This window comes from Drosophila persimilis, unplaced genomic scaffold, assembly GCF_003286085.1.
Source record: "Drosophila persimilis strain 14011-0111.01,24,50 unplaced genomic scaffold, DperRS2 tig00000431-arrow-pilon, whole genome shotgun sequence".
In the NCBI taxonomy this organism is placed as follows: domain Eukaryota; kingdom Metazoa; phylum Arthropoda; class Insecta; order Diptera; family Drosophilidae; genus Drosophila; species Drosophila persimilis.
The window spans coordinates 841,577-856,089 of NW_020825312.1; the positions used below are offsets into that span (position 1 = coordinate 841,577).

At 44.1% G+C, this 14,513-nt stretch overlaps 1 protein-coding gene across 1 annotated transcript in view; it reads left to right on the forward strand.

Moving 5' to 3' along the window:
• The first annotated feature begins 2,663 nt into the window (after window positions 1–2,663).
• The window catches only part of LOC6595748 (neuropeptide Y receptor type 6), a 28,805-nt gene continuing 16,955 nt past the window's right edge, over window positions 2,664–14,513 (forward strand). The window contains exons 1-2 of the mRNA XM_002021329.2: window positions 2,664–2,976; window positions 3,085–4,754. Of these exons, the coding sequence (XP_002021365.2) occupies window positions 2,886–2,976; window positions 3,085–4,748 (1,755 nt within the window). The 5' untranslated portion in view covers window positions 2,664–2,885 and the 3' untranslated portion in view covers window positions 4,749–4,754. The remainder of the gene's footprint in view (window positions 2,977–3,084; window positions 4,755–14,513) is intronic.

Genomic DNA, 14,513 nt, shown 5'->3' on the forward strand with positions numbered 1-14,513 from the left:
AAAATTAAAATTACGAAGTGTGGCAATACGGTTGGAGCAGTAGCTCCAACGGAACAGCAGGATGACACCAGCAGCCGACAGGCGGGACAAAAACAGGACAGAACAGTACGGGACAAGACAGGACAGGACAGGACAGGACAGGAAAGGACGGGATGACACACTCAAGCTGCTTTGTGCTGCTTGTTGGTAATGATAATGGGAGTAAGGCGTAAGGCGTAAGGCGTAAGGCGCGCGAGCAGGACCGACCATCAGCGATGGCGATGGCGATGTCGAGGATGAGAATGACGATGATGACACTTGGGGGATGCCAATGCGGGCTGCTGATAATGATTTTGATAAAGTTTATGGCTCGTCTTGGCTGTTTTCACACCCCTGTCTACCAGCAGCCATGAAAATTGTTAACTGGCAATTTTTCTTTCTGTCGTTGTTCGCCTCTACCTACCGTACCTATAGCCGTACATAGCTATACACGTATTATCCAGAATTCAGAGTTTGAATTACATGGTCGCTCTGCTGCTGATGGTCCTGGTCTAAGCCAGGAGAGTCACGGCTATGCCTTCCGTCTATTAATTTATCAAAATGATTATATTCTTGCCCTGGGCCCTTGTTTTGACATTCTTCCTGTGAACCGGATTCCGGTATTCCGCCATAGCCCCAGGGTGCCGCCAATCTGCTTTGCATAATATCTTGTGTAATTTGTATCAATTTTTTGCAGCTTTCTCTTTGATTAATAATGCCTCATATTGCATATTTTGCAATTCAGTGATTCGGAGGGAAGAAAGGTTTTCGCAATAATTTTCCCAATCGACTTGAAGGATTGAAAAGCTTGAGTCCTGTTACTCCTTTTGTTGAGCCACTTTATCTGTAGTCATGCTGTGTGCTTTATTGTGTATTGATTAAAATGCATATCATTTAGATACAATTTACATCAAACGAGCATTTATTTGATTGATTTCCCGATTAAAATGACACTGCAGTAGATGCCTTCCAACCTCTGACCAATTTTATAATTCGAGGCTTGTTTTTACAGCGCATAATATTCAGCATTAATTTTCAGAGTTCAATGATATATGTACATAATATTGAGGGGAATGGTAAAGTAATTTATAATGTAATTACATCTGATACCTATACAAAAGTTGTACTTTAACTATTTATTCACGTAGTTAAACGGTGAGAGTTGAACTTTAAAAGTTTAATTTTGCATATTTTTGTTGGCTTCCTTTAAAGCTTTTCCAATCCGGTTAACATCCCTCAAAGCCACATTGTTTATGGGCACTAATTGAATTGCTTCAATCTCCTTGGATCGAGTGGATTGGCATAGTTATCTGGAAAGCAGGGTGCTCAGCATATGTATTCATTAAAAGCGGAAATTCCATTCTCAGCCCTGTAAAAGGTTCGTCCTCCGAGAAAACATACATCTGTGGCATGCAAGGCAGTGCAGGGACGTAGCGTTAGCCAGCTCTTAGCTGTAAAAGTTGCAGCTTAACGAACAATGTTCTAGGCCGTCTGGTGCCACGACTGGGGCTGTGTTTGGGGCTGTGCTTGGGGCTGTTGCTGATTGTGGGAACTTCGGCATTCGGCCGTGCTTCTCTACTTTGCTCCTCTATGCCAATCCAATTAAATTTGAATTTGCTTAGCGAACGTGATCAGAAGCCATCAACTATCGGAATTTTCGTCTGGGGGATTGCCAAACTTTCGGCCATTTGAATCAGCAATAAAGCTCCGATTTACTTCCCCATTGTAAACACGAAATTAAAAGCCGTTCTGTTCTCTGCTCAGGGCTAAGCCCGGTACAATGGTGGGATTTGGTGTGTTCTGGTCGTCCGGCTCGTTGTTCGCCCCGGCATTCGCCAGGCACCAGCAACCAGCAACCTATTATCGATTGTTTCGATTGGATGCAAAGTCTAATTGGGAAACTCTATGCTGCCAGTGGTCATTCGGGGTAATCGGGATACTAAGCTCCGCCCGTCAAGTACACGACGTGATGAGAATTGTGCGAAGAACAACTGCTGCAGCTCCAGCTTCAACATCGGCCAACAACTGAGTTCTGGCTTAAAGCCGTCTTTGCCCAGACCATTTCCGCAGCATGGATTCCTCCGACCGCCCTCCGCCTATCGCCTGACTGCACTTGGCCCTCCCCCCATTTGACAGAGACAGTTACTGCCACAATCGCATTGTTTTTAATAATCTCGCTCTCGCTACCCCCGAAGCCCGCTGAGAAGGAGGAGCTGCTCCTTGGAAGCGTGTCTGACAGGGACTAAAAATAAAAGCCAGTCAAGGCAACAACTTAAACCCTTTTGGCCAAAAAGCAGAAGCCAGAAGGCAAAGTACGAACTGGGAAATCGGGGGAAAACGAGGTCTGCGGTGTGGAGGAAAGAACTTACTTTTAAAGTCCATCTGACAAGCGATTCCTAACTAGAAACTTTTGTATGAATTTTAATGAAGGGATCTACAATATCAATGCAAACTTTGGCACTGATGCCAGGAAGTTTTCAAGGTACGAGTATCTAAGGTTCGGCTGTCATAATAATGAGATATGCGAGAGGGAATCTAGCTGAAAGCTTTGATAGAAGGATGATACACCCCCATGTAGAGAAAATACTTCAACTAAAACATCTCTCTATCATTCATTTCCATTTACAGAACCCGGAGACTCAGTCAATTAGCAATGAGCGAAGTAGCGAAGTAAATTTGCTGAACAACAACGTAGGGAGATCAAAATAGACGGAGACGGAAATGGCCGCTTAAGTGGCGCACATCCGGCGAAGCCCATTCCCAACCGGAAGACGAGTACCCACCGAGTAGGAGAGCACAGATAGGACAGCTCCTCTGACTCTGACCCAGCACTCAACCCATTAGCCAGACCAAACAGAGTCCACAAGATGGCCATCCTGAGCTGGCTGGCCACGACCACCACCACGCAGCTGCCGCTAGCGACGACCACCAACTGGAGCCTGACCACGGCCGCGACGAGCATCAGCCTGGCGGATGCGGCATCCGCAGGGGCAGCAGCAGTGGCAGCGGCATCTGCAGCGGCATCGGCAGCAGCATCGGCAGCAGCATCAGCCGCAGCAGCGGCAGCAGCAGCGGCGGCCGCAGAGGCGGCCCAAATAGAGGTAGACAAGTCGGGGGGCGTCATCCACAATCAGTTCGTGCAGATTTTCTTCTACATGCTGTACGCCACCGTCTTTGTCCTGGGAGTGTTCGGGAATGTCCTGGTCTGTTATGTGGTGCTGAGGAACCGGGCGATGCAAACTGTCACCAACATATTCATTACGAACCTGGCCCTGTCCGATATCCTTCTGTGCGTCCTGGGCGTGCCCTTTACGCCGCTGTACACGTTCATGGGCCGCTGGGCCTTCGGGCGAACGCTCTGTCACCTGGTGTCCTTCGCGCAGGGCTGCAGCATCTACATATCCACGCTGACTCTCACTTCCATAGCCATCGATCGGTACTTCGTGATCATCTATCCATTCCACCCGCGCATGAAGCTCTCCACCTGCATCGGGATCATTGTGAGCATCTGGGTGATTGCACTGCTGGCCACGGTGCCCTATGGCATGTACGTGAAGATGACTAACGAGGTGATTAACGGCACCCAGATGAGCGGGAACGACACCAGTGTGGATGCGGCCATGATGTTCAATGCGAGCTACGATGTGACAGGGTTCATTGAGGCGCCCGACGCAACCTCCGCCGCCCAAGCCTACATGCAGGTGATGACCTCGGGGGTGAGCACGGACCTGTCCTACACCCGGATGGTCTGCGAGGAGAACTGGCCGTCGGAGGAGTATCGCAAGGTGTTCGGGGCCATCACCACCACGCTGCAGTTCGTGCTGCCGTTCTTCATCATCTCCATCTGCTACGTGTGGATCTCGGTGAAGCTGAACCAGCGGGCCAGGGCCAAGCCGGGCTCCAAGTCCTCGAGAAGGGAGGAGGCGGATCGGGATCGCAAGAAGCGAACCAACCGAATGCTTATCGCCATGGTGGCTGTGTTCGGTCTCAGCTGGCTGCCCATCAATCTGGTCAACATATTCGACGACTTTGACGTCAAGTCCAACGAGTGGAGGTTCTACATACTGTTCTTCTTCGTGGCCCACTCCATTGCCATGAGCTCGACCTGCTACAATCCCTTCCTCTACGCCTGGCTCAACGAGAATTTCCGCAAGGAGTTCAAGCACGTCCTGCCCTGCTTCAATCCCTCCAACAACAACATCATCAACATCACCCGCGGCTATAACCGCAGCGATCGCAACACCTGCGGCCCCCGTCTCCATCATGGCAACGGCGAGGGCGGGATCGGCGGCAGTCGCGATGCGGAGGATCAGGACGACAACGGCATCACCCAGGAGACCTGCCTGCCCAAGGAAAAGCTCCTGATTATACCTCGCGAGCCCACATATGGCAATGGCACGGGTGCAGTGTCGCCCATTCTCAGTGGACGCAGCATCAACGCCGCCCTCGTCCATGGCGGGGAGCACCACCAGCAGCATCTCCAGCAGCCGCAGCAGGTGGAGCTGATGAGGCGCGTCCGTCGGCGCACCGACGAGGATGGAGACTACATTGACTCTGGCGACGAGCAGACGGTGGAAGTGCGCTTCAGCGAGACGCCATTCGTTAGCTCCGACAATACCACGGGCATCAGTATCCTCGAGACGAGCGCGACCAGCTGCCGGGAGTCGGATGTGATGGTCGAGTTGGCCGAAGGAGGTGGAGGAGGAGAAATCGGTACAAGAATTAACTGAGATAGGGTAAGTACGATCTGAAATCTGAGCATAATGGATGGGATGGATGCTAGACAAATATCGAAGGTATTCCTCCATACACTTAGAATACACACCCAAATCGCCAGAATATTAAATAGAATAACCTCCACATATGTACATATAAATGTATGCGCTACACAATTATTTAAGAATTGTCTATCATGATATAAATTAGAGAGGATAGGTCTCTCTCTCCGTAATATCAAAGGAACGAAAAGCACCCTACTAATATCACAAAAGAACTTTTCCCGCATAGTTCTCTTTCTTTCAGGCAAAAATTCGAGAGTCAATTGGATTGGCGCTCATCGTTTGATTGCGAATGCAGGGCCAAAAGAACTGCTGAATCAAATAGGATTCTGATGAAGGAATCATTTTTTTCCCCACTGACAAAGAACAACGCATTAGTGGAAATAAAGCGAACCTGCATGTCTTTTATGACAGATGCAGCAAATGCAAACAAACTTGCAGCTTCCATCCAGCATCTGGCAGAAGAGTTTCAGTTGCCGAGCAAGGGGGAGTTGAAGTGGGGCAGTACGTGGCAAGTTTCCCTACATTTGCCTAGCCCCCCAAGAGCAGTAAATCAACTGCCATGAGTCAGCCAAAACATGTGCCCTGCTCGAGCACAAATCTCACCCAGCCATGAGCCTGGTGGACTGGGTTGCTGCTACCTTTGTCCTGTTGGTAGTAAAAATTCCCTTGCAATCTACAGAAGTTTGCCTCAGAGTATTTCTGACCTTTAATGTCTACTCTAGAGTAGAGATGAAAGTGTGGGAAAGAAAATATATGAAATTTCATCAGCAAATCCTTTGTAAATGTCTTATTTTGTATTGAAGGAAAAATATTTACGCTGCGTTTTGTACAAACGCAACATTCATTTCCAAGAGCATAACATCTTCGTTATAATCGGCTTAGACATAAGAAAAATAATACTTATGCTAAAAGTTTATTCCCCAAATGGTCAGCGATAGAACTTTTGAAGTCAGGTGGCGGGCTCTGAAGGAGACTCGGACACAGGACTCAGACCCAGGCCGGGCTGCGTCCATTTAACAGATGGGGAAGACTTGGTAATGGATTACAGAAATATGAAAAACGTGCCGACAATAAAGGAGCCCTTTAAGGTCGTATCCCCCCAATGCCCGAGGCCAGACAGGTGCACCAACATAAATATACTTAATATATTATATGAACAAGAATTACCATCTGAATGTTGTCCGATAAATACCAAGCAGAATTTACATTATTTGAGCCCCATATTTATTTATATTCTTTATGGGGGAGATTGTCTTTAATGTCTAGTATATGTCTGAATATATGGTAGAGATCGTAAAGTTTATAAATACATTTAATTTGATTAAAAGCAAAGAGCTGATGGCGTCCAAAAAGTATAGTCTCTTGGGGCTAATCGAAAATGGAAGGCAAAAGTATGTACATTGAAGGCATATATGTACTATAAGACCATAGTATAACAATCACTGGAGTCAGAAATATCACTATTTGGTTAGTAAATCCATAGAATTACAAAATTACAAATGTGTGTACATTGTACACTATACATGTCTGCATTCGTCTGGAGATATATTCCTGTGATATGTTGAATCTGGGCCACAACCACAGAGAATGTTCCTGTTTACATTTTGGTTATGTTTGCGGTTGTTTTTGAAGCCATGGACTTAGAGCGAACCGAAACGAGACCAAAACTCGTATGAGTGGATGTGGGTGTGGATGTGAGTAGTGCGATTGAGGAGGGGAGAGGCCTGCTGTCCCCTAGCAGGCTAGCTAATGAATTATTCAGGCGGGTCGTTAGCGGAGCACAGTCCCACACGGCTGTGCCTAATTAGCCTTCCAGTCCTGAGAGGCTGGACAGTAAATAAATGGCAGGCACTGTGGCCAGGGCTGTGGTGAAGCTGGAGAAGAGAGCTACAGATGAATGAGAGAGTGGGTGAATGGATGAATGAATGAAGAAGAATGCCATGCATATCTGTCTCAGTAAACGGACCGACAAGCTTTTCGAGATGGTGCATGTTCAACCCATCTGCATTATGCATGAGGGAGGTTCAGTGCTCCGCAGCAGCAGCAGCAGAAACTCGAGCAACTACTCGTACAGTTGCAGAGCCAGTCAGACAGAGACTGTAAATAAGCGAGAAAGTTTTGTTTTAAAACTAAATAGTGTTTTTCTTGTTTTCTGCTAATGGCAAATGGCTGCACAAACTTCCTTTTGATTTCGGACCAGTACAATGTCAGCCCGACTGCCACTGATAAGTCGTAGTGGGGCCTAAACTTTGCCTCTTTTGTTCTGATCAAATTCGTAACAATCCGAAACACTCACCGCAGTAATTTGCAGTAAGTTTTGTTCCAGCGTGGCCACAGGCGCCGCACGGCTGCACTTAAAATGCCATTGGCAGCCGCAGAAAACTGCAAATGGTTAAACGGTAACAAAATGTTTGGCAAGGACATCCCCAGCCACAGGGCAAACAGCCTTCTCCGATAACTATCTACCCGTGAATATACACAATTATCAAATATTTCTGCTATAGATACTCGGTAGTTAAAGTCTGTTGTTTATTTATACGAGTTACATCGAGAATCTGTCTGTCACGTTTTTCTAATTGGCGTGACATAAATAATGATGATCAGCTGATGCGTGTAATGCGACAATGGCCTCATATCGACAAGTACTTCGTCACGAAAAGTCTTCATATGTATGTAATATTGGCAGCCATAAATACATATCACCTTGCCTTTTCGCTATGTAACTTAACAACCCAGATAATAAGGGCTGTGGCATGTGTGCCGGCTCTTCCGTCCTTCTCCCAGAATCCGCATAAGCTATGATGAAATGGAGCACTTCTGGAGCTGGCGTCGCCAACCTTGTACCAAGACCAGTGCAGACGGGGTAAGTCCGGAGAAAATGGTTCGGATTGTGCCTAACACATTCAGCAAGTTGACAGTCGCCCGACGGCTGCACAATTGTTAAGCCTTTGGACTCAGGTGACGGCGTTGCCGTGGCTATGCTCCGTTCCGTGCCGTTGGTTTGGTTCTCAATAAGAAATGCCACGACAGATTGTGCGCAACTTTTCTTATGCCACTACGGATGAGCGTGCAAAAGTGCGTTGTCAAGGAAAAGTTCTAAATGACGGACTCTGAGCAGGTGAAAACCGATGCACCAAGAAAAATACCACCGATAATCCCTTTTGAAAATCGTTTCAACTCTCGGTCCTGAAAATCTAATCGAGATATCTGTAGGGTAAGACCGTCTGGCGGTAGCATTCACTAGAAAAACATCAAATTAATAAAAGAAAAACCAATAAACGTCCTGGCGCCATTGCTCCATCTGGAGCGGTGATTCGTCACTGGCCTCGTCCGCCTCATTCCAACAGATGTGGGATTACGGGCGGAGTACGCCTGAATCACAACACTACTCGTAGCTTCTTCCGAATGAGTGCTACTTTTCCGACGAAAATGTTGTTTATTATACAGAACAAGTTTAAGCCGAAACATAACAAACAAAATACCATTTTTAGCTGTTGATAATATTTCCTATTCATAAACAAAACGTTTTATACCATTACAGTGGGCAGAATTGTGTAACGCACAGAACTAATTATCTCTAATGTATGTACATATATGTAGGTATACTTATGTATACCATAGCCATAGATGGTATCTCTGTCTGTTTCTATGAAAACTAGTCTGTCAGATTTTAAGCTAGGTATCAGCTTATAATTAATACAAATTAAAAACAAAACGTGGTGGGAACCTTTACAATCAATTCCCTGGTTAGGTTAATTCTTGTAAGCGTATTATATGAATTCCTTCAAATCCATGTGTATTCTTGCTTAGAGTCGATCTACGATCTAAGATCACTAAGAGCTAAATAAAGTTAGGTTTGTTTACCAACAGCCTGGAGAAAGCAGACAATTTGCTAGTCATTCAATATATTCGGTTTCTGAGCAGAAAGTGGTATCCGAATGGCAGGTATCTTGCGAGTGTGTCCGTGTGTATTTTGAGTCTCTTTTTGGCTCCTGAGATTTCTTAGAAATCTGTCGTTCTCTTTGTATATTTGTTGTTCTTGTCTGAATTGGAGGCCAGAATACACAGAATACAGAGTCGTTATGTGTTCTATTCTGACACGGGAGAAGGGGGTGCGAGCAGTGAGATCCTTCCCCTGCAATCAATCACACTAAAAGTGCATAATGGTGTTATAAAATCAAAGAGGCCGATTAAACCGACACTAAAGCAAAGGGCATAAATATCGTGAATGCAGCCCACATGCCACGCCCACAGATATTCATATGTGGATTCGAGTTCAAGTCTTTTGTGTGTATGTGGATTTAACGGCTACAATAACAAGGACTTTGGCTGCTTATCAGAGAGACATATGTACGTTCAAACGCGCAGAACCTCGCACATAAATGGGAATGCCATTATTTCAATATGTACGTAGTACGCACACTCGATACGAAATGTTTTTGGCATTGGCATTGGCTGGCAATAAAAAAATTATTGCTTGGCATTTACTTGTTCGCGCGATCGTCGTCGTCGTAGTCGTCCTCGAATCGAATCGGGGGATTTTGAGTGTTATGAAACATGTGTTCCTTTGGCCATGGCAAAAGGGGGTTTCAGAAGTGACATTTACCATTTACCATTTACCAACTCACACCACACACAAAAGCTTAGACTGACGGGCAGTGTTGAAAGGACGGGCAGAATCACTTCGTGTATCTTAGTTGAGTCTCTGGACCCCCTCCGACTAAGCGCCTGCCAAACAAAGAGTGAGTGTGTGGTGCTGGGGTACTTATGGATAGGTCTATTAAATCGTATTTATGCTGTCGGCAGCTGCTGAATAAGCCAACTTGAATGACAGACAGATATTTGCTACGTGTGTGTGTGTGTGTGGGTGTGTGTGGAAATAAATGCGTTTAATGAAGTTCCTTCTAGCCAAATGGCATACCAGGAAGCCTCTAATTGATGCCTGACTACGCTCCTTTCCCCACCCCACCCCACCCCTCCCCGCCTCTACGTCAACCTCTGCCAATTGCCAGTTGATGTGGTAATCGATACTGTGGCAGTTGCCTCCTAGATTTCCAACAGATTCCTTTTGTCTGATTAGCTTGGCGAAGAGCAAACGAAAAGACTAATAAAAGAACAGGAATTTCATTGAGATTCCTCTTCAGATAAATACATTTAAGAAGGGAATGGAAACGGAACAGCACGTAGACAAGTGCTTTAATTGTCATACGTCCGTATGCACCTGGTGAGCATTTAAAAAAGGATGTTCCTATATATCTCTCAGATTTTCACATTATTATATATTCGTAGATTGTGTGTTCATAAAAAGCCCACAAGTCGTCAGATAAAGCCGAAGCAAGGTAATTACGACTCCATCTTCGCACTCAATTCAATACGTGTGGCCAGAAAGCCAGGCGAATACGGATACGGATACGGATATTGCCAGTGTGTGCATACGGGTCCAAGTGGTGAAACCCTCATGGTCATCGGACTAGCAGAGCTAGCAGCAAACATTTCCATTAGAGCGGGAGGCTATGACGGTGACGGAGAAGGAGCGTTGGAATGGCCCTAGTCTTGGCCAATTAAGCAATTACGCTAACAAGCTTTTATTATGTTGGGTAAGCTGGACCGGCACCGGCACCGGGACCAACATTGAAGGGAGACCTTACCACGAAACTGGCCAAGGTGTTGAGCAAACAATTAAAGCGGAAAGCGCCAGAGACAACAGTGCGAATATACTCGTAGATGGAGTTTGGGCAGGCCGTGCGAGTGCGAGTTCGAGTGCGAGGGGCAGCTAAAGCGAGTTTAAAGTGGCTCAGATTAGGTGCCAAGAAACCCTGCAAGAAATTTATGAGCGTTGTTTCCCTTTCCTGCTATCCTCCGGCATAAATTATAGAAAACAAGCGACGGACCAGAGACCTCCGACCCCGACCCCCCGACCACCGACCGAGCTTCGAGCGCTTGTCCACAGAAGGAGAAAAGAAGAGAAGGAAAACTTTCGACACTTTGAAAGTGATGGTCATAAATTTTATTGACTTGTTGTCGATATGCTTCAGTTGCTGCTCAGTAAAATATATCTGCGTTGGATATGCGAAGATATCCATATGTCCAGTACAGTTGCCAGTTGCCAGTTGCCGTTGCCTGGCACTTTTTATGTGGCACCGATTATGAGACGCACAAGGAGACGCAGAGGCAGACGCAGACCACAGACATGTTGGACTAGGCTAAGTCAAACATCATTTCAGGCGTTTAACTCACTCATCCAAAGTGCCCCACGACAATTACGACTGCTCGGAGCTGGAGCTGTAGGTCCTTGGCCATGCCAGGCACGTACATATACATACATATGTATGTATATGTGAGTAGCTACAGCCTGGCCCGAAGCAGCAACTGGAATTTCTAGCTGACTTGGCAGCCGTTCGATTTACACTGGCTCAAGCGTCGCTGATCAAATTAAAAGATTTCCAATATTCATATTTCAATTTGGCAGCCACAAATATTGGGAAAACTGATGGGGAAATAAATGAAAAGGAAAACAAATTCGTTTTCTTGGATGACGTTCGCCTTAAAGTTGGTTTCCTCTTTTCCAAGACGATTTTAATTTTGTATTTCATAATATTATTTTCAGTGTACTCGTACATTTCGTTAGCAGAAAGGAAGTGAGTGATTTTATATGTGGGATGGCTTAATGTCGGGCTGAATTTCGTCCTTTGTTATTGATGAAAATTGTCTATAAAAACGAGACCAGTTTATGCTCAATTAAATGCCATTAAAGGCGTTTGCCTCGACTTATACGAGTATGTGCGGTACGTGGCAGTCTTCGGACAGGTTGCTCTGCTTCTGCCCCAACGAATGTATACAAGTTAACGTACCCAATTCCATTGAGCTCTTATACGAGTTGTAAACAATCTTTGGTTTTCCAAAACGAAAACAATTTCAATCTTGGGCCTCCGCCTAATTGATTTCTAAGATGTACAATCTCAAGCGCCCCCGCCGCAATCCCATTCTTTGACACTCGCCTAAATGGAAAACCAATGTTTGCCCACACCCGGCTTCTCATAAACAATCTCACTCCCGGCTTTCTGCAGATCCTGCACTTTAGGCCTTTTACAGTTCTCTCTTTGGATGACGAAATCTAATACTCGGGATGGCGAAATCAATTGAAATGTTTATAGAAAAACGATTCCCGAAAGGGATCAACGATGCAAAGATCAGAAAGTTCAAATCAGTCTTGATCCAGCAGCGACACCGCAAAGTCTAGCTAAATATTAAGATCGCGCAATCCCTTGGCCCGGAATTCCTTTGTGACCCTCTACTTAAATCTATATCAGTGAAGTTCGAAGTAAAATAAAAACTTTTTAAAAACACAATCCGCTACCGCAGTTGTTTAATTGGCGCCCAACGTGGGGCGACGTTGTCTAAAAAGCACCGAATGATAAAAGTGTTGCGTCGTGCCGAAACCCGAAGGACAATTAATTAATGGAATAAATCCTTCAAAATTAAAAACGCGGAGTGACTGTGTGATATAGATAAAAAAAAGTGAGATAAAAAGGAAACAAACCGGAGCTTAGGGTGTGCAAAAACAAATACAAATACAAATACAAATACAAATACAAATACAAATACAAATACAACGCAAAATACAAATAAAACAAAAAGCTAATCAAGGCAATTCGTAAATACAAAAAAAACCAAAGAAACCCAAAGTTTTTAAAAAAACAAAACCAACAAAACCGACAAAACCAAAATACAAAGAAAGTGAAACGATCAGCGAAGCCAAAGAAGGAAGACCCCCAGAAGACCCAGCTGAGCAAAGAAATTTAAGAAGGAAGACCCGTTCGAAGATCTGCCAAACTAAGAAGGACGACCCCTACCGGATATTTCGTGAGCAAGAGTTGTATTAATAAATATATAAGTTCAATTAGGATATATAAGATTATAAAAACTAACATATAAGAAAAATTAAAAGTGGATCAGCTAACTTTAGATTTTGAAAAACTAAAAATGATTAACTCTCAAGCAAGGACCGATCTCACAGCAGATCTGGTCAAACAATTGATAGCACTTCAAATTTCACAAGTACAAGAGCAAATTGTAAATTTAAAACAGCAAATAGAAACTAAATCCGATCAGGTATCGGATTATCAGGCAGAAACAATAGACGAGACAATAAGAGACGACACCACATTGAAGGTAATAGAATCCCTACCAATTTTTAATGGTGGATTAAACCAATATGTAGGATGGAGGGAAGCTGCAGAAACTGCAGTGAAGTTATATAAGAAAGGAAGTAAGCAATATTATATTGCATTAACAATTTTGAGAAACAAAATAACAGGACCAGCACATGACGCACTGACCAACCACGGGACAGTTCTAAATTTTGATGCCATACTTTCACGGCTTGACTTTGTTTACAGTGACAAGAGACCTATTTACATAATAGAACAGGAATTAAGCGTTCTCCGACAAGGGAACCTTTCAATTATAGATTTCTATAACGAGGTTAACAAGAAAATGACCTTGTTAATAAATAAGACAATAATGACTCACGGAAAGGACAGTGAGATCACCAAGGAATCAAATAAAAAAATTAGAGACAATGCCTTACGCATTTTTGTCACTGGCCTAAACGGCGGCATTGCTGAAATCCTATTTTCATTGAATCCCCCAGATTTACCGAATGCCTTAGCAAAGGTACAGGAATTGCAATCTAATAACATTCGGGCCCAATTTGCCTACCAATTCAGCGGTCCCAGAAATTCAGGGAATAATAATTTTAATACCTTAAGATTCAACCAACGACAACCTAGGACTAACAGTTCACCATTCGACCAAAAAAGGGATTTGCAGAGGAATAACATGTCTTGGGGACAACCCTATTTCTTGGGTAATAGACAACAAAATCAGGCCCCAGAACCAATGGAGGTAGACGAATCTATACAAATCCGGAACCGACAGAACAGCAATCAATTCAGGGGAAATAATAACAATAGAAATTATCGGGAGAATACTAACGGTTATTTTAGGAGAAATAATAACAATTATAGCCAAGCCCAGCATTTTAGGGCAAACGTAGTCCCGAATAATCAGTCTAACGACAATCCAGCGCAGAAACGAAAACTAAACGAAATGTCGGAACAACCGGCTAATAAAGCAATGAGGATAAATAACATTGAGGAGGATCATTTTTTAGATCAGCCCCCGAAGTAGGTCTGCCCTACCTAAAAAGAGTAGACAAAAAAATAAACAGAGAATTAAAAGTTTTGATAGATACGGGAGCAACTTCCTGTTATATAAAAAAAGGAATTTACGACAATAAAAATGAATTACCAATCTATAAGAAAGTTGCTACAGTGAATGGGTTTTCAATAATTAAATATTTCCATAATATAACAATTTTCAACACAAAGCAAGTGTTTTATGAAATAGATGGAATGGAGGCAGATTTACTAATAGGATTTAACCTATTAAAGAAAATCGGAGCGGTTATTGATACAGGAAAGGGGACTTTAAGTTATAAAGACAATGAGGAGAAACTAATATATGACGAGGTCCTTTCTTTAAACAAATTAACCTTTATAGAAGGAAAAACCATCCTTCCGTTGAAGGAATATATAATAAAAAAATATTTTGAAGAAGAAAAAGAAATGAAAAGCGATTCAGTAAAGGTAGAAGGAAGTTTATATAGCTTGGGATCAAAAAATCCTGAGCACGCCGACGAAGAATTATCCG